Source organism: Ambystoma mexicanum, chromosome 1p, assembly GCF_040938575.1.
Source record: "Ambystoma mexicanum isolate Mex_15411 chromosome 1p, UKY_AmexF1_1, whole genome shotgun sequence".
NCBI lineage: Eukaryota > Metazoa > Chordata > Amphibia > Caudata > Ambystomatidae > Ambystoma > Ambystoma mexicanum.
Genome location: NC_090921.1, coordinates 409,006,271 through 409,025,614, shown reverse-complemented (window position 1 = coordinate 409,025,614; position 19,344 = coordinate 409,006,271). Strand labels below are relative to the sequence as shown.

The 19,344-nt window shown below is 48.4% G+C and overlaps 1 protein-coding gene across 1 annotated transcript in view; it reads right to left on the bottom strand.

Moving 5' to 3' along the window:
* Positions 1–19,344, bottom strand: part of NWD1 (NACHT and WD repeat domain containing 1) — a 337,845-nt gene that overhangs the window by 194,779 nt on the left and 123,722 nt on the right. The window contains exon 5 of the mRNA XM_069649205.1: positions 11,287–12,565. Within this exon, the coding sequence (XP_069505306.1) occupies positions 11,287–12,565 (1,279 nt within the window). The remainder of the gene's footprint in view (positions 1–11,286; positions 12,566–19,344) is intronic.

The following is a 19,344-nucleotide window of genomic DNA, read 5'->3' as shown; positions in this document are numbered from 1 at the left end:
TGCAGTTGGCCAATGCAGAATGAAAGAAAGCAAGGGGACGTGGCTTTTTATGTCCAGCCAAGCTGCACTTTCTTGGAAGTTGGCTGCATATTTCAACTCACGGAAGCAGAGAGAACTGCAAAGGCAATACACCTTGGACCGGGTGATGGAGGGAGCAAGAGCAGCCTATTATATTTATGTGTGTTTTCAAATAAGGTGCGGTGTGTGTGTGTTTCTGTGGCTGTGGTAGTGTGTTCAAGTGTATTTGTGACGGTGTAAAGTATAGGTGGAAGGATGTATTTGTGTTCATGTGACTTTGTATCTATTTATCTGAATCAATAAAGTGGTCCAGCAGCTCGGGGGCGCTGTTGCGCACAACCAACATGGCTGCCTAGTGTGAGAGCTCCGGCTCAGACACAATCCTTATAAAAAATAAATCCTTTCAGCTTCGCCCCAGATCCTAACAGAAGCAAGTATTCGGGGGCGAATACCTTAAAGCGCATTCCAGTGAAGAGCGGTGGAAACCCGCGGCAGAGGGAGTCCCGCGCGGCCGACTGGAGGCTCCGCGCGCGCCTTTACTGTGGGCCACGGCGGGGGAGGGGTACCGCGCGGCCAACACAATCCGGCAACACGAAGTCAGCTGAGTGGCCACCCACCCCCGAGGTGACCGTGGAGACACCGGCGGTCGCTCCTCACAAACTCGTGGAGGGGAGGAACGAGAGGGGGCGGCTTGGTGGGCGAGGGCTGCTCCCGTCCGGAGAGGCCGCACTGGGCGCAGGACACGTCCTTTACCCGCGGCCGCTCGCGACGCGGCTGCGACTTCACACAGCGCTGCCCGCGGCCTCCTGGAGGAGAGGGCTTTGCCCGGGAGTGGCCCCCCATGCACGCAAACACCAAGTAAGCGGTTTTGGGCAGGGGCAGAGGCCCTTATACCGCTGCCCCTAAGTCGGGCTTTTACAATACGCGGCTGCGGCCTGGGAGAGGGCTTGACATCGTGCCCCGCGGCGCCTGCCTCGTTTAGCCAGCAGCAACCCCATGAACAGGGGGGATTAAACATTGGAGAAGTCTCGGGATCCGGCAGTATCGGCTCCTTGACTGTGGGCCGCGGCGGGGGGAGAGGCACCGCGAGGCCAACACAATCCTGCAACACGAAGACAGCTGAGTGGGCGCCCACCCCCGAGGCGACCGTGGAGACACCAGCAGTCGCTCCTCACAGCTCGTGGAGGGCAGGAAAGGGAGTGTGCGGCTTGGGGGACGCGGACTGCTCCCGTCCGGAGAGGCTGCATTGGGTGCGTGACACGACCTTTACCCGCGGCAGCTGGCGCCGCGGCCGTGACTTCACATAGCGTTGCCCGCGGCCGCCTGGAGGAGCGGACTCTGCCCGGGAATGGCCCCCCACGCACGCAAACACCAAGTAAGTGATTTTGGGCAAGGGCGGAGCCCCTTCTGCCGCTGCCCGTAAGTCGGCCTTTTATAATACGCGGATGCGGCCTGGTGGAGGGCTTGACATCGTGCCCCGTGGCGCCTGCCTCGTTCAGCCAGCAGCAACCCCATGAACAGGGGGGATTAAACATTCACCCTTGATAGTGGAGAAGTCTCGGGATCTCGTTGGGCCACCTCCATGTAAAGGACGGGGGGGGGAGCTTATGCCTAGAGGCCTCTAACTCCAATGAGCGCAGACACAGTGGGGCAACATCGCAGTACGCCCTCATTGCACCGGGTCCACAGCTCAGCATCCCATTGAGGCCTCAACGAATACAATCCAGAGTGGTGCCCTGTAGTCCCCACATGTGCAGACCTGCTGGACCCACTCCTGTATAGAAACGGATCACCTGGCGATACGGGCTAGCATAAATAACGTCCCCTCTCCATCCTGAACTGTACAGAGATACATTGGGCGATAATACGTGGGAGAACACAGTCCACCCACAATGAACAATCACAACTTATGGGCCGCAACGAGAGGAAGGGGACAGGAGGGAAAAAGATTGGCCCGATGGATACCTTCACCAGTTCGCAGCCACAAGGGGCGACTGGGGGGGAACCATCCACATCCGATGGGCAGGAGACCAACCCGATAGATCGCCTGGCAACGCTGGTACAGAATGGATTTATGTCGATGAACGTTAAGCTGGATGATATAGTGGCGACGATGGGTTCCCTAAAGGCACGTGTGGAAAAGGAGAGCGCACGCATTACGGAGACATAAAACAGGATAAGTGTGAACGAGGACACGATACTACAACACAGTGGAGATATAGCCCACCTCCAAACAGAACTGCATAAGACTCAATCCAAGTGCGAGGACCTCAAATCGAGATCCCGGAGGAACAACATCCGGATTGTCGGGGTGTCAGAAAAATTCGGAAAAGGCTCCATGGAGAGACAAGTTGAGGCCTTGTTGAAAGACGTCCTAGGCGCTGACTCCTTCTCGGATCACTTTCTGATTGAAAGGGCCCATCGTACCCTAGCACCGCTCCCGAAACCAGGGCCCCCCCCTCGAACCATAATTGTGTGCCTCCTAAACTACCGAGACAGGGACACTATACTCCGGCTGTCGAGAGAAAAAGGTACCCTACGTTATGAAGAGAACATGATCCACATATATCCGGACTTCTCGACCAACGTGCAAATGCAAAGGAGATCATACGAAGGAGTGAAAAAACAGCTACGAGTGTGAAATGTGCCCTATGCCCTAATCTTCCCGGCAAAAATGAGAATACAACATGGGGGACGCGCTCATTTCTTCGAGAATCCCACAGATGCCATGTCATATGTAGAGGCTTCCATTCCAATGCCAACTGGAGATCGAACGGCAAACCAAAATGCGAATCCATAACCGAGAGGCAAGCGGCGAGACCAGACCAGGCTATGGCTTGAACACCTCCCATACGGTGAGAAATTATTGACATTGGAAAACATGAAATAGTGGCGAACTGAACTAAAATATTACTGGTTTGTTCTCTGGGTTGTGAGCCTTGGCCTAGAGCGCGCCAGATGGCTGCAATTAGTGACCCTCAGGAAAGTTCCACATGTTCAAGGGATTGTTTACTTCGGGGCAGCATTGTCATGTTGGGGTTGATGATGAGGGTGGGGGTTTAAAATGTCACATGACTAAGTTAAAAAATGTGGTGACATTGCAACACATGGAATTCTCCTGAAGAGCAGCAAGGCCAAATACATGAACTGGAAATAGAGATAGGGCTAACACTGTTAAGGTAGGGCTCCGATTGAAACTGCTTTCTTGGAATGTCCGGGGTCTGAACAACTGAATCAAACTGAGGAAAGTGGGAGCCTATATTACTCGGCACCAACCTCATATAGTCATGCTACAGGAAACACATGCGCTCCAGAAGGTCAATGCCGAGCTTTTGAGGGGGTGGGGCTCTCACAGGTATTGCACGGAATACTCCTCACAGGCAAGAGGGGTACTAACCCTGATACACCCAACCATTGGGTTTCAGTTTGAGAGGAGTAAAATAGACCCACTGGGTCGGTATGTTATACTTTGGGGCAACATTAAGGGTACAGCAATGATCTTCATTAATACATATGGTCCAAATATAGATGACCCTGAATTCTACATAAATGTACTGCATGAGATTGGTGCTTGTGGTGGCGAGCAAATAGTGTGGGGAGGAGATTTTAATACTTTTTTAGAGAAGGAACTAGATCGTTCAACCTCCACACATAGGAACCCCTCGAGAGCAGCCAGCACTTTGCAACAAATCATCTTACAACTACAACTGGTAGATGCCTGGAGAACACTCCACCCCCTTAGGCGACAGTATTCCTTCTACTCCTCGGTGCATGACACTGAATCTCGCATTGACTATTGGCTGGTGTCGGCGTCTCTCGTGCACCAAATTAATGGAAGTGAAATGTTTCCCCGATCATTCTCCCATAGAGTTAGACATGACACTGAAAAGAGTTAAACACCCGGCCAGGAGATGGAGAATGCCTTCCGACATTTTTAAGGACCCGGGGTGGTGGAGGAACTACATACTGAAGTTGAATTCTTTTTTGAGACCACCAAGGGTTCGGTGGATAGCCCCTCGATGCTATGGGAAACATTCAAGGTGTGGGTTAGGGGTATCCTGATCTCCAAGTCTACGGGGCTACTGAAAGCAGTTAGGAAAGAACTGGAGGAGGTTGAGAAGCGGCTGGGAGAACTAGAGCAACAATACACATCCTTGCATGAGGATAACACCCTTGCAGAAATTAATAGCAACCTACAAGAGTTCAATAAACTAGCAAATAGGGAGCTGCTATACATGGCCACTCCAGTCAGAGCATGCCAATATGGCGAAGGGAACAAAGCGGGGCGCACACTAGCTAACCTTTTGAAAGTTGACAGGGGCCGCACCCTGATTTCCAGCATAATAGGGAGAGAAGGCACAGTACAAACAAATGAGGAGAATATCAATGAGGAATTTGCCCTTTTCCATAAAGAGCTCTACGCCAATCATGACTTAAAAAACCCCAGGGATGTCCAACTTTACTTAGATGGTATAACGCTTCCAAAACTGACCGATGAAAATAAACTACAGCTAGACCAACCCCTTACGATTGAGGAAATTAAGGAAGCAATTAAATCATTTGCTAACGGAAAACCTCCCGGTTCAGATGGTCTGGGAATTGAACTGTACAAAGAGCTAAGCGAAGAACTTGCCCCGATATTGTTGTCTATGTGGGAGGAGGCCACAGAGATAGGAACACTACCATCATCCATGAGAGAGGCTATAATCACAGTGCTCCTTAAACCCAGACGTCCCCCCAACGAGATGTCCTCGTATAGGCCTCTATCTCTTATAAATTGCGATGCTAAGATATTTGCGAAGATCCTGGCTAACAGGCTCCTGCCACACATGCCAGTGCTAGTACATCCCGATCAATGCGGGTTCATTCCCACTAGATCTACAGCGCTCAATCTATGCAGGCTGTTCGGCGTAATGACCCAAATCAAACCGGAGGCCCGGGCGGTGGCTGTATCCCTAGATGCCGAAAAGGCGTTCGACTCTGTGTCATGGGCATACCTGTTCATGGTGCTGGGCAAATTCGGGCTGGGGCCCAGCTTCTTGAATTATGTCAGGGTATTGTACACTAACCCGGGGGCCAGGGTATTGACTAACCACACTATGTCTGATTGGTTTGAGTTGGAGAGGGACACCAGACAGGGCTGCCCATTCTCCCCCATATTGTTTGCTCTCACTATGGAGCCAGCGGCGGCGGCAATTAGAGAACATCAGGAACAGAGAGGTATACGGATGGTGGGCCTCCTCAATCGATATCCCTGTATGCTGATGACACCCTATTATACATTAGAGAGCCTGACACACATCTGGGCCCAGTAATGGAGGAAATGCACAAATTCGCATCATACTCAGGATACAAGACTAATCGATCTAAGTCTGAAATTTTCCCCTTGACCCCCGCTACCAATTGCCCAAACAACACACTTGGGTTAAAGTGATCCCCAGACAAGATCAGATATTTAGGGGTTATAGTTACTGAAGATAGAACATCTCTATTCTTGAACAACCATGATCCCCTGCTGTCTACTATTGCCACTAAACTCCGATTCTGGGCCAAACTCCCCGTATCACTAATAGGTCGGGTAGCTATATTAAAAATGATCATACTCCCTAAACTGCTGTATATATTTACCAACATCCCGATCTGGCCTGGTAGAAGATTTTTTGACACGCTCAGGTCCCTGGTGCTAGAATTTGTCTGGAGCGGGGGGGCGCCCAGGATGAAATGGGAGAAAATGGTAGAACCATACAATAAAGGTGGCATAGCGGCTCCCGATTTTTAATTATATTATCTGGTTGCACAGGCCCAGTTAGTCAAACACTGGTATGATGAACACGACACTTCACCCCACATCCGTCTTGAGAAACATGCAACGCGACCGACCGACGTAAGGTCAGTCATTTTTAAAATTAAACACAGGGACGACTGCCCATTCGACACCGTTAGTGCGACAGCGCAGGCATGGTTTAAAATCTTCCGAAGGCTGTTTTGGAACTTCCCAGGCATAACACCCACTTACGACCCGGGTATACAAAATAAATGGGACCCAGATGAAGAATTCAAAATAAAGGACATATTTCCCAATGGGAGGTTTATAACACTGGAGGACTTCAAAACAGGGATGGGGAAGGATCCACTGATGATTCTGCAATTTTATAGAATGAGATTGGCCTTTAAGGCCCGTTGGCCAACGTTCCCAGATGAACCCCCACCACACCCATGTCTATTGGCACTTTCAACCCGGGCGGGTACTAGCATATCGGGGCTATATACGACCATGCAGACTTGTGCCCCAACTTTAAATGCAATGAAGGCTTCCTGTGAAGCAGATCTGGGTGAGGATATATTAGATAGACAATGGGAAAGGTACTGCGAAATGACCAAAAAAGTATCCATGAATGCCGGCCTCCGGATGATTCAGTTTAAGATGTTGAATAAGCTACACTACACCCCCCAGAGGGTGGCGAGGTTTACAAACAATGGGTCTGGTACGTGTCCAAAGTGTGGGACAGACCGGGCTGACTCGATGCATATCTATTGGAATTGTCCTAAGGTGCTTGCTTTTTGGGGGGAGTTTGCGAATATCCTGGAGAAGGTGACCCAGATACCGGCAGACCTCGCACCTCGAAAATACTTATTTGGAGACATTGGGAAACAATCAGAGGTAACGAGGAGACTCTTTAATGTCACATGTGCAGTGGCGAAAATGTGTATATTGCAAAAATGGAAGAGTGCACAGGCACCGAGAGTGAATCACTTCCTTACAGAATTGATGCATGTAAATGAATGTGAGGAATATTATATATTGACTATCCCGAATCCGAGTAAGCCGAAAGACATATGGGCCCGGTTTCGAATATATCTGAGTGAAGATAACTCGGACAGTGACAGCCCGGTAGGGCCAACTGCTTCTACACATCAATAAACACTGCTTATGCTGTAGGGTAACTAATACTGAAAGTTGGTGATTCAAAGATACGCATTATATGTTGTTGTTGCAATGTCATGTACCACAATCGTTAAATAAAGTTTTTTTTTAAAAAGTGGTCCAGCAGCTTAAGTCTTCCGCTCCACTTGATCTGATGCCTCTGAGGATTACAACTGCGCTTAACTGCTCATTGTATTCAGGTTCTATTCCCTCAGTCCTGAAATGTGCTGTTGTATCTGCTGAACAGGCCCCACCTGGGCCCGGCAGTTTTGGGTAACATTCAGCCTATATCTTTTCTGGTGTTTGTGATGAAAGTATTGGAAGCAATAGGTACCCCTCAACTTAGAATTGTCCTTGAAGAGTCGGCCATTCTTGACATATTTCAGTCTGGCTTTCATCCTGTGATGAGTACAGAGTACGTGTTGATGTCTGTCCTTGGTGATTTGACCATGATCTTGGATCAGGGTGGAGTTTTGGTGCGAATTTTATTAGACCTCTACGCAGTGTTTGACACAATTGACCATTCTATCCCGTGTCAGCGCTTGGAAGACATTGGTATTGACGGAGGAGCCCTTTAATGGTTCGGATCTTTTTTTGCTGAACGGAAGTGCTGTCTCTTCCACCTTTTCTTTCTGCACTCTCCACTCTGACCTGCAGAGTCCCGCAGGGACAGTCTGTTTCTCCCCTTTTATTCAACATTTATGTTCTTCCCCAGGAGAAGGTGATTCACTCCTATGGGTGTCGGTTCTACGCGTAAGCAGACGATGCTCAAATTATTTTGAGAATAGATCAACAGCAGGATATGATGGTGGCCCAGCTTAAAAACTGTCTAGTAGACATTGGCAGCTGGATGAATATTAATTGGTTAAAACTAAACACAGAGAAACTGAGGTTATGGCTCTCTGCTGTTTTCCAGCTGCCCAAGCTCTCTGGACTACTGAGTTCTGGCCCTCTTCATTGGGCCACTTACCCACCCTGCTCTTGGTGATAAAAAATCTTGGGGTCCAAATCGTATCATCCCTTTCAGCATTTCCCCAGGTCAAGGCGAGATGCAGTTCAGGCCATGCAAAGTTTAAGATGCTGAGACAAATGTGTCTGTCTATTCCAACAGAACTCTGGAGCTTGGTAGTCTCAGCATCCATCTCAGGGCCTCTGGATTATTGCAACGCTATGTTGCTTGTCAGCCTAGGTTTCTCATACAGCGTACGAAACTCTGTCACTCGTTTGGCTGTTGGCCTCTCGAAATTCACCCATGTCTCTCTGGTACTGTAGAGCCTTCATTGGCTACCAGTGGTGGCGAGAATTAAATGTAATGGGGCATTACAACCTCGGTGGTCCAGTAAAACCAGCACCGTTAATTCCGGACGGGCAAACATGTAATGAGGATCCTTGTGTCTTGTTCATCGGGCCTACTAGGACTTCGGAGCACTTCATCTCTCTGAGAAACGTATTAAGTATGCCCCCTCACGGAATCTCCACTCAGAAAATTAGCTATTGTTGTGAGTCCCCTGGTTTTCTAGAGCTACTATTGGGGGACAAGCTTTTGCGGCCGTGGCTCTGACCTTGTGGCATCTACTTCCCCTGTCCCTGCGTACCATTGTCAATCATTTGCCCTTTGGAAAGTGCTCAAGACCCATCTTTTCAACTAGCCCTTTCTTGTCTCTTTGCCCCCATCCTCCCTCTTTCTGTTGCGCTTCCTCTCTACTCTCTGGTTTAGGAAATATATAGCACCATGATACCCTGGGGTATTAGCTGCGCTTAAGAAGTCTAGTTAACATAACATCACATGTATCTGTGCTCATGCAACTTTGTATCTATGTATCTGATTCTGGTGTTGATTTGCACGTGTGTTTTTTGTTGGTCACACAAGAATAGAATGTTCTCGACAAGATAATGGGAAACAACCACAGACGTAGAGGGTCATTCAGAGTTCTCTGCTAACAGTAAAATCACCAGTATTTGGCATATACTGTTGATTTTACCGACCATCCAACTGAGGGTTTGATCAAATTCCACTGGTGGTATTCCTTGGAAATACCACCAGTGGTATTTTAGGCAGACATTTTGTATAAAATCCACCTTTTTTTTACCTCCACCTTTAAGATGGAGGTAAAAAATCCAAACTTGCCCTAAACGTTTTACATTTTTGTTTTTACTGTAACGAACGGAAGCCAGAGTGAAAAGGCCTTCTACAAAGGGCCATCATGAGGGGTTAAAAAGGTTGGGCATCCCTGAGTGCCTCCTCACACCACCTTACCCATGTAATGCTTGAAGGAGCTAGAATGTACCCTTTTATGAATAAAGAAAAACAGTAGTGATATGAGCCACTACTGTACATAATCCATTTCTCCCTTCACATTGATGCTGAAAATGGATGAAAGAAAATGTAAAAAAATAATTTCACATTACTGCCATGAAAGTCGAAATTTCTGAAATAGCATGCAGGTATTCCAGAAATACCACCTCTGCTTGTTGTAAACTTTGAGTAGGGCATATTTTCAGAAATACCACCGGCAGTGGTGGTAACTTTCTTCATCAGTATTAAAAAATCCACCCAACTCTGAATGAGCCCCTACGTTTGTAGTCTTCTAGTCATTAATACCTGAATATGACATCTTTCTATGTCTGTTTTTCAACTGTGCTCAAAAAGTAAGTACCACAACCCGCCCAAAAGCCATTTCTATCACCACTATATCAGTAGCATCCATGGGTGCTATTCAGGGTCCTATTATACTCTTTTTGTATGGGCACACTGGTGGTCAATAAATTCACTGGAACATTGAGGAAGCCTTTGTACAGAACACACACTAATAATATATGTACCCTTACTTCCTAGCCATCGTGATAAGCTGCTGTGATGTTATATGGGGAGCAGTGGTGGCCACCTTACCGTCCAGGGTCACAGAATCCGTTATTTAAATGTATACATTGCCACTGGGTGGTATGAACATGTCCCTGCAGGCTAGACTCCCCTCTCCCTCTCTGTGGAAGGCCATGTGTGGGGGGCACCCAAGCACATCTACCATAGCCGAAATAAAGATGACTGCCTCGCCCAATTTACACAGAATCCGAGCAGGCTTTGCAGCACTCAGTTCTCTTGTGGCAGACTAGGTTCTGAAGGAGTCAGCCTTTGTCAATTATTGCGGAGCTCTGGCCTATTGGGCAACTGCCCAGCCAGTCTGGAGGGCAGTCCGCCCCTGCCCTCTCATGCATATGAGTGACCATGTTTCCTATAATGGCGTTTAGTTAATTAAACATTAACTGCGTATTTAAAGCCATAAAATAGCAAATTATCAGCTAACAAGCGTTTGACCTCGATAAATTAGTGCACCATTCTTAAAGTGATTTTACAAATGAAGGAACAAATATTGGACAGCAGCTCTAAGTAACCCTAAGGACATCATTATATGTTTGGCAGCATTATCACTTCTAATGCCGCCAAACTGAACACTGAATTTCATCACAGGCGGTGATGATCATAAACCACGCCATTTAGAGCATGGGTCTTCCCCCCGTTGGCTCTTCAGATGTTTTGGACTACAACTTCCATGTGACCTAGCCATCGTAATGGCGAGGGATCATGGGAACGCGTATTCAAAAATATCTGGAGAACCACAGGAAGCAGACCTGTGAATTAGAGTAATGGTTGCTTCCATTTTGGAGCCCCGTTGAACTTCAGTGGGGATATGCGGGATTACTGTGTAGAGTAATTCCACCTCGGCCATCACCGCCATAACAAGTGAAGGTAATACTTCCACTTACAACCTGCCATTGCTTTAGTATATGGCTGATGAAACTCAAAACTGCAAAGCAGTAAAACAGAGTGGTAAAATACTTCTTATTTTACCGTTACCACACAACTTGTAACAAGGCGCTAAGTATTCAGGTCAATTTAAGAGATTTCATCAGATTAACAGAATTGTTGTCCTGAACTTGGTCTGAATACTATTTGAAGGGTTCCATGTCTTAAAATCGCGGCAAAAATGGCTGTGAATACAAAATATTACGGCAAAAATGCTGTGTTTTTTTGCACCACAATCATGTAAAGGATGCGGGGGACACCCCCGCAACCCCTGGGCCCATTATACCATTTCAGGGATGCGGGGGACACCCCTGCAAACCCCGCTCCCCTTAAATGGTAGAATGGAGTAACCTTTACCGGGTCAAACCACAGCATTTTTGCCGTGATTTTATTTACCGGTGACATTTTTGGTGCAATTTTATTACCTGATACCATTTGAAGGTAAAACGCGATGCACCTCTACATTTATCTCAGTTATACTGGCTGTTCTGGAAATGACGTCACTCCGAATCATAGCAATGAAGGAGATAGGCACACTTACTTGGAGGAGACGATGTAGCCCAGGGCATGGGAAACCAGTATCTTGCCATGCAGTTTCTCCAGGCGCCCATACAGTTGCCGCACAGCTGTGCGGGTGCTAGTGGCAATCTCCTGCTCCGAAGGAACAGTGTAAGACGCCCAACGCCTGGCATCGTCGAAGGCCAGCTTCAGCAGCAAGGGTTGTCCGCATTCCTGGAAGCCGCGCAGGATAACCGTCTGCTGGGCGGAGTTAAGCCTGCGTCTGGCCGAGGCCAGCAGCATCTCCATCATCTCTCCACCCTGCTCGGGCGACAATGGCTCCACCTGCAGGTAAGACTCTGGGCTGGTTATCGTTTCTCGAAGAGTCTGTAGGATGTCATACTCCTGCGGCAGTGTGGAGACAATGATGTGCACCCTGGGGGGACATTCTTTGGGAAGCCAGTGCAGCCTATGAGCTCCATCGGCAGGAGAAAGCTGGTCCAGAGAGTCAAAGATCAGAACCAGTGACTCCTTATCCCTTCCAGAGACCTCCAGAAGCGTGCGGTGAAAGAAGCGTACCGTGTCATTATAACTGTTGGTGACTTGGGTGGAAGGAGGAGGGAGTCCAACAGCCACACACACCTGGAAACAGATGTTGACCAGCACAGTGTGAATCTGAGAACTAAGTGGGGAAGTCCCAAGTAACCGTAAGGCAACCACTGCCTGGCCCCCCAGGGCATCCCGCACGCATTCTGACACTTTACAGATTAGGGCTGTTTTCCCAGTCCCTGAGGGTCCGAAGATGATGAGTGGAGAGTGGGTACACGCATCCTCTTTTTGGACAACCTGGTTGATGTGAAGTAGGAGCTCCTGTCTGCCACAGAACACTTGCCGCTTCTTTTGGGAGAGGGAGGTGTGATGGATCACTTCCTGGAGAAGCCAGGCGTACTCGTCCCCTGCTTGCTTAAGCCGCGACAGGCTCTGCAGGATCTGGTGGTTGATGACTGCCAGGAACTGCTCACACAGATCTTCGAGGTACAGGACATGCGTCCTATGCTGGGCATCGACAATATTTTTGCTCCAGTCCAGCCTGTGGATCTTAACATGCTGTGAGTAGGTCTGGGTGATCTTGTCCTTGAGGCCTGTGAGCAGATTCTGGGCATCCGCATCCAGGCTCCCATCTTCCTTCATGTCCAGGAACTGCGAGCTCCTCTCTTCCCCTATATGCTGGTTGATATCCTGGACATCGCGAAGAAAGATGGTGGCACAGAACTCGCTGGCGTCTAAAGTCAGGAGGCCATATTCAATCTCCCATTCTGTCACTAAGAACACAAAAATGGGAAAGAAGTATTAATTAATTACCTCAGTGCAGGAAACAACGTAGATTTTCTTTAAGAACATTTTGGGGGAAAGTGGGCATTGGAAGCATCTTTTAAATAACATTAATATATTTGTCAGCCAGTGAACGGAGAGAGAGGCCTCACTGCCAACACTACATTGACAACATCTCTGAAGGGTCACCCCTAACATTTGGCCATAGAAAAGGCATCTACTCAAAAAAGGGGATATGCTATAATAAAAAAAAAGAACAGTAGGTTTCCCAGCCCTCCTAATCCTCAAGAGGAGACCTGAGTCTGTGTAATTACTTCATGTTGGATAATAAAGCCACTGGCAGCCTCTTTTATTCAAGAATAATTTGACAATGTTAGTTCTACAAATCTCTCAATCAATATTATTTAAAACACAATCATATATTTAAACAATTTATTATTATTAACACACATTAAAAATACATAGACAAACAGTACAATTCTGATCACATCGTCTCTGGGCACAATTACAATAAAGTGCTGTGAAATACCACAAAGTGTGTAATGAATGAAAGTGCCGGTTTGGTTGCCCCGCATTTTGATAGTAATCAGCCCGGCCCATACACGTGTTTCTCCTCAAACCCTACGCTCACTGCTAGCAAGGGGGTTGTCACTTTGGAAGAGGTACTTTGTAACCCTAGATTGGGGACAGTTTGCCACTGTGTATAGCATGACCTGTGTCAGATGGCCTGTGGTGCCTGGATGAGGGAAGGCAGTGTCAGTCCGTGCCCAGATACTCCCGGCACTTTGGGAGGCAGGCGGCATGCAATATTGAGAGAGGTTAAGCTACGTGCTGGAGCGGTTCTGCATTAGTGATGTGAGTCACGTGTTAATGCCTTAATTCCAGAAAACAAAACCGAAATAATCATGTGTATTCACGTGGAAGAGCAAAAGGGTCGACCGCCAAAGAAGAAGAAACTAAGTTTTGATTCCATTAATTCTATTTCTCTGAGCCTTCATCGACTAGGACCAGGACTACTCTACATTAGCTACATCTAGGGGTCCCGAACAAAGCAACCATTATAAATAAAAGGATCCTATTGGAGCATGAGACCTGATTGCTGCAACATGAAGGGATCCTTTTGAGACTATAATTGGAATGTTGAGAAGGGAGAACATAGAAGCACGGCGCAGTGTGCTCCACGTGCTGCCGCAGCATCTTGCATTAATATTGATATTGATATTTTATTTCTATAGCGCTCATACACACGTGTTTCAGAGCGCGACAAGGAAAGGGTTAGGGGAACAGGGGAGAAACAAAACAACGATCTTACTAGGCCCAGTCTCATTGCGAACGTGCAAGTGCATGGGAGAGGGGGAGGGGAAAAGTGCAAGGATGGGGGAGAAGTGGAAAGTGCGGAGAAAAAGGAGAACAGAAATAAAAATAAATAATGAAAGCAAACAAAAGTGGTAGTGCAGCCAGCAAATGGCAAGTGCTGAGTGCAGCCAGCAAGTGACAAGTGCTGAGTTTAGGGAAGCAGACAGGGTAGGTCAGATAAGTGCAAGGTAGGAATAGGGGGGACTGCATGGGTACAAATACAGACCCCAGTGCAAGGTGTGGCAGTGCGGGAGGGTGGCAAGGAAAGCAGGAGTCTGGGCCCGGGGGAACAAAGGGTGGGCAGGTGCACGGTGCCAAGAGAGACCAGATCAGCTGGGGAAGGGGTGGGCGAAGGCAGAAGCAAAAAGTCTGGTCTTAAGGTGCTTACGGGACCGGAGATGGTTCTCCTCAAGTTCTAGAGTGAGATGGAGGCTGTTCCAAAGGGAGGCCCCAGCCGAAGACAGAAATCTACCCCCAGCTCGTTTCTTTGAAAAACGACTGACCCTGTGGGAGTTAGAGGTAGAGGTGCGAAGAGCTCAACAAGGGAGGTATTTGCAGAGGGATAACTGAAGGTATTTTGTACCTAGGCCTCCGAAAGCCTTGTGGACAATGCAGAGGGTTTGGAATTTAATCTTTGCATCCACTGGGAGCCAATGGAGACATTTCAGAGCTGGAGAGATACGATCCCAGGACTTGAGGCCAAGGACAAGTCTCACAGTCCTGTTCTGAATGAGTTGCAGAGGGCAGAGAGTAGAGGCAGGTAGATTTAGCAAGAGGCTGTTACAATAGCCCAACCTAGAGAGAACCATAACTTGGGAGACCATGAGTTTCTCGGGGAAGGAGAGGAAAGGGAGAGTACCTCTGAGGAGGTGCAGTAGGAAGTTAGACTTATTAGAGACATCAGAGATGTGGGAGGAGAAGGAAAGTGTGGAATCAAAGATGACCCTGAGATTCTTAGACATGCAATTGGGGGTAGGAGGAGAGCCAAGGGAGGCTGGCCAGAGAGTGAGAGGAAAGGATGGTGAAGGTGTGCCGATGAGGAGGATCTCTGTCTTGCTGGCATTCTGACAAAAATAATTGTCGGAACACCAATCTTGAACGGCAGTTAGGCAATCAGAGATGAGAGAGGGGGAGGAGGTGGCCGAGGGGAGCCTGAAAATGAGTTGAGTGTCATCAGCGTAGCACTGGAAATTTGAGCAGAAAAAGGCAATGCAGTGGGCGAGAGTTGCTAGGTATTGGTTGAAAAGCCAGGGCGAGAGGTTAGACCCCTGGGGAACACCATAAGTAGAGAGGAAGATAGATAGGAAGGACCCTAGTTGGACCTGGGAGGGTCGATCAGAGAGGAAAGAGGTCAGCCAGGCCAGAGCCTGATCAGTGATACCCAGGTTATCAGAGAGACGGTTAAGCAGGATAGTATGGTTCACCATGTCAAAGGCAGAATAGAGATCAAGTAGGATGACGAATGAGGGAGTGTTAGAGTCAAGGTTGGAGAGCATATCTTGATAATCATATAGTCCCTTTGGCAGGGCACGGACACGTTACTGCAAGCTATTGGCTAAGCACTATCGAGGGCTTTGTTTCCTATCACGGGCCTCCTGATGACATCAAGGGTGAAGCTTGACTTTTTGGAAACCTATGTTGGGATGCACAACCTCAGCTTGATGAGTGGAGATGAGCCCCGGCCGATCAAAGCCAAGTCATCCTGTAGGAATGAGCTCATCGGATCAGACAGCAGAAGTTTGATGTAGGATTTCACTAGCTCGCCACCTTCCAAAAACTGAGCCGTCTAAGAGAGACTCATGCTCTTCTTTCCTTTGCAGTCCTCCAACCACTGATAAGCTTTCACTTTCATATCCCCTCATTAAGAGAGCACCTACATGGAGATTACTACTCTTCTGTCCTTTAAAGCCCTCCAATCAGAGAGCGATTGGAGGAATAGGCTGCCACTATTCTATCCTTCACAGCCATCCCATCAGAGAACAGCTGAAGTGAGTCTCCCACTATTCTATCCTTCACAGCCACCCCATCAGAGAACAGCTGAAGTGAGTCTCCCACTTTTCTATCCTTCACAGCCATCCCATCAGAGAACAGCTGAAGTGAGTCCCCCACACTTCAATCCCTAACAGCCATCCCATCAGAGAACAGCTGAAGTGAGTCTCCCACTCGTCTACCTTCCTAGCCATCCCATCAGAGAACAGCGGCAATGCGTCTCCCACTCTTCTATCCTTCACAGCCATCCCATCAGAGAACAGTTGAAGTGAGTCTCCCACTCTTCTATCCCTAACAGCCATCCCATCAGAGAATAGCTGAAGTGATCCAGCCAGACACCAGATGGAGAAAGAGTCCTCCAATCAGAGAACATCAGGAGAGGGAGGCCTTTAGTCTTCAATTCCTCGGTGAGGAGCTGTAGAAAGAGGTGCCAGATCTTCCTACTTTCATAGACAGAGTCCTCCAATCAAACACCATCTGGATTGAGAGACCTCCACTCTTGCATGCTTCCCAGCCTTTCAATCAGAGCACCGTTGGACAGGGAGATGCCAGCTCTTCTCCAACCAGAGAGAAGCAGCCAGAGGGCGAGAGGCCACATACTTCCATCTTTACCTGCCCTCTAATGAAAGGCCATCAGCCTTCTAAGCAGAGGGCAGTGGCTGTAGAGCGAAACCCACACTCGCCTAGACTTCACACCCTTCCAATCACAGAGCCACAGCCGGAAAGGCGCCTGTCCGCGGCTGTTCGCGGATAGAAGGATGCCTGCTCTTCTCTCCTGGCTCTCTCTTCTCGAGTGCTCTCCTAGAGTCACAAGTACATGCAGCCTTTCTCCTGCAAGGCCACCCATCTGCAGCTGTGCCAATTAGCAAACATCCCTTCATCTGGGAGTAAGGCACAGGAGGAGCTGCACGTGCGGCCATGTAAATTACCTGTAAATTACTGTACTCAAACTTAATAAGATGAAAAATCCACTATAATGGACTGTGATGTTTTGTTGTTGCTTTTTGAAACAACGGTAGCAGTGTTTATTATATGTTAACGGTAGCGGAATGCGGCAACACTCAAATCTGCACATTGTTTTTTGGGGTGAGTTGTGTCTAGGCGTTGTTCTCCTGCTGCCCTGGCACTACCCTCCAATCACCCTCCAATCACAGGATGGACTAGGATGCCAGCAGCAGCGTGGGCAGTATGAACCTGCAGCCAGTTTTGAAACTCAGAATTTTCTCCACACTCATGTGAACAAGAGTGCTACGAAGCACCGGCACTGACAGACTTCTACGCGCATTGCTAGCACGGCTGCAGCACCAGGTAATGGGGTTGCGTTCTCTCTCCAACTGCCCTGAATACATGCACTGCACATGGGCCATTGTAAAAATACACGACTGACAATAGTGTATATGTGTATACTACGATTTCTGCCCTGCATTAGAGCACTGGTGTTAAAACGTGTGCCATTACATTGGTTAACATTATCCACTCCAGAAGAATGACAAATGAGCGGGTTCTTCTGGAATTAGAAGATTTTACCTCTAGTGTGCACACAGAACTCAGCAGCAAACATCTAACTCACTGAGCTATTGGACCCGCCGCTGAACCTGATACAAGCAGATGTGGCTTGCTTGTGACTAGTCATCATGCTAGCATGAAGAGGGAAATGCTGCAGAAAGTCTCACTGTGAGTACTTTATCTATGCCAATAACGCTCAGGTGTATTGTTTTTTTTCTCTGTGGATCCAGCCCTCGGCTTCATGGGGCAGGGAGGAGGGTAGTGAATACATTCTGCGAGACGGCTATAAACCAGCACAGCACCGGCCATGGAGGGTTTGATGCTGCACATCAGGCAGATGTTAGAACACTCAGTTTATTGTCCATTCGCACCCGGGCAACACAGATGGACCAATCACAATCTGTCTTTACCTGGCGCGATAATGCAATCACTGCCAGCTATATAAAACAGAAAAGGGACTAGATCCCTTTTCGGAAGACAGCCGCCATTTTCTTCCATGTTTCTTATGGCCACCCTCATCTGAAAAGGGACATAGTGCCTTTTCCATTTAATTGCAGCCGCCATTTTGTTTGCTTTTTTCCGCCTTTCTGAGCCCATCTCTGTTATGATGTAGAATCTTTCGTTGTATTTAATTCTATTGTTGCCCTAGTCCCCTCTTTGTGTATGGTTCTGGAATCCATATTCCAGAACCATACATGAAGCTGCCTGACTGTTGAAGGTTGGTCTCTCGGGGACTTCCTACTAATAAACTCACTAAGTTAAACTTATATATGTTTCGAGTTACCTCATTACAATCTCCCAACGGAAGAAAAAACAAAATTGAAAACCATATGCACCACAGTAAATCCTGGGGTACGAATGTCTATCACCCCCTTGGTAGGGGGTTGACATGGCCCGTAGTGGCCCACAGCCCTTGCCTAGGGCCTCGCTTCGCTCGGGCCTACCTTGGCGGCAAGGGCTGGTGGGCCGTTACCGCCCATGTCAACCCCCTGCCACAGGGATTAAAGCTAAAATCCGCCCCTGGAGACTGTGATGATGTAGCAGGATGGAACGCAATGAGGCCGTGTTGTGTGCCACCGGGTTGCGCGCTCACACGCATGTGGCCCAAGGTGCGTCAAAGAGTGTCACTGCGTTAATAAAGGGGCGGTGTCCCATGCATGGGTGGAGAGAAGCAGCTAGCCACGCATTTGCTGTGCAACGATCCCAGACTGGTACGAGCCTGAGGAATACCTCCTGCGCTCCTCATTCCCTTTTCCTACCCAGGCTGTAACAACTGGTGAAAAAAGGAGGGATGGGGGACACAGAGAATGAGGGAGCTCTCCTCTTTCCCCCTAGGAGACCCACAACCCATGGAGAGAGCACACCAACATCATCCCCAATAGAAGAATGCGAGGTGTTTGGAGCTCCATCCTCGTTGAAGTGGTCATTGTGGTTTCAATGCCTAGAACATTAATTTGCTACCACCAAGCAAACCGATGATGAGGGAAAACATTAGGTTACACTGTCCTTGACTGGACGCAACTGGACAACCCCTACAATGCGGCCAAGCAAACATTAGCAGACTGCTTCAAACCCCAGGCCAATGCAGATTTCGATATATTCCAGCTCTACCTGGCATGGCAGGCAACTGACGCATTCCGCACTTGTCTGCAACACGCGGTGGCCATGTGCACCTTAGTTGAGGAGACGCGGGAGGTACCTGTGCAGTTCATACAGGCTCTTTGAACAAACTGCGCTCCAGCACATCCTGGAGCTTAGTCGCTCCCACGATTTAAATGATGTTTGATCTAACATTATGGTGACTGCGTTCCAAAGTTTGGCAGTGGCTGAGGTGCACGCTGTGGGAAAGAATCAAAGATGAAGCAAGAGAATGGGCAAGACGGGCTTCAACAAGGTGACCTCGTGAATGCCACACCGA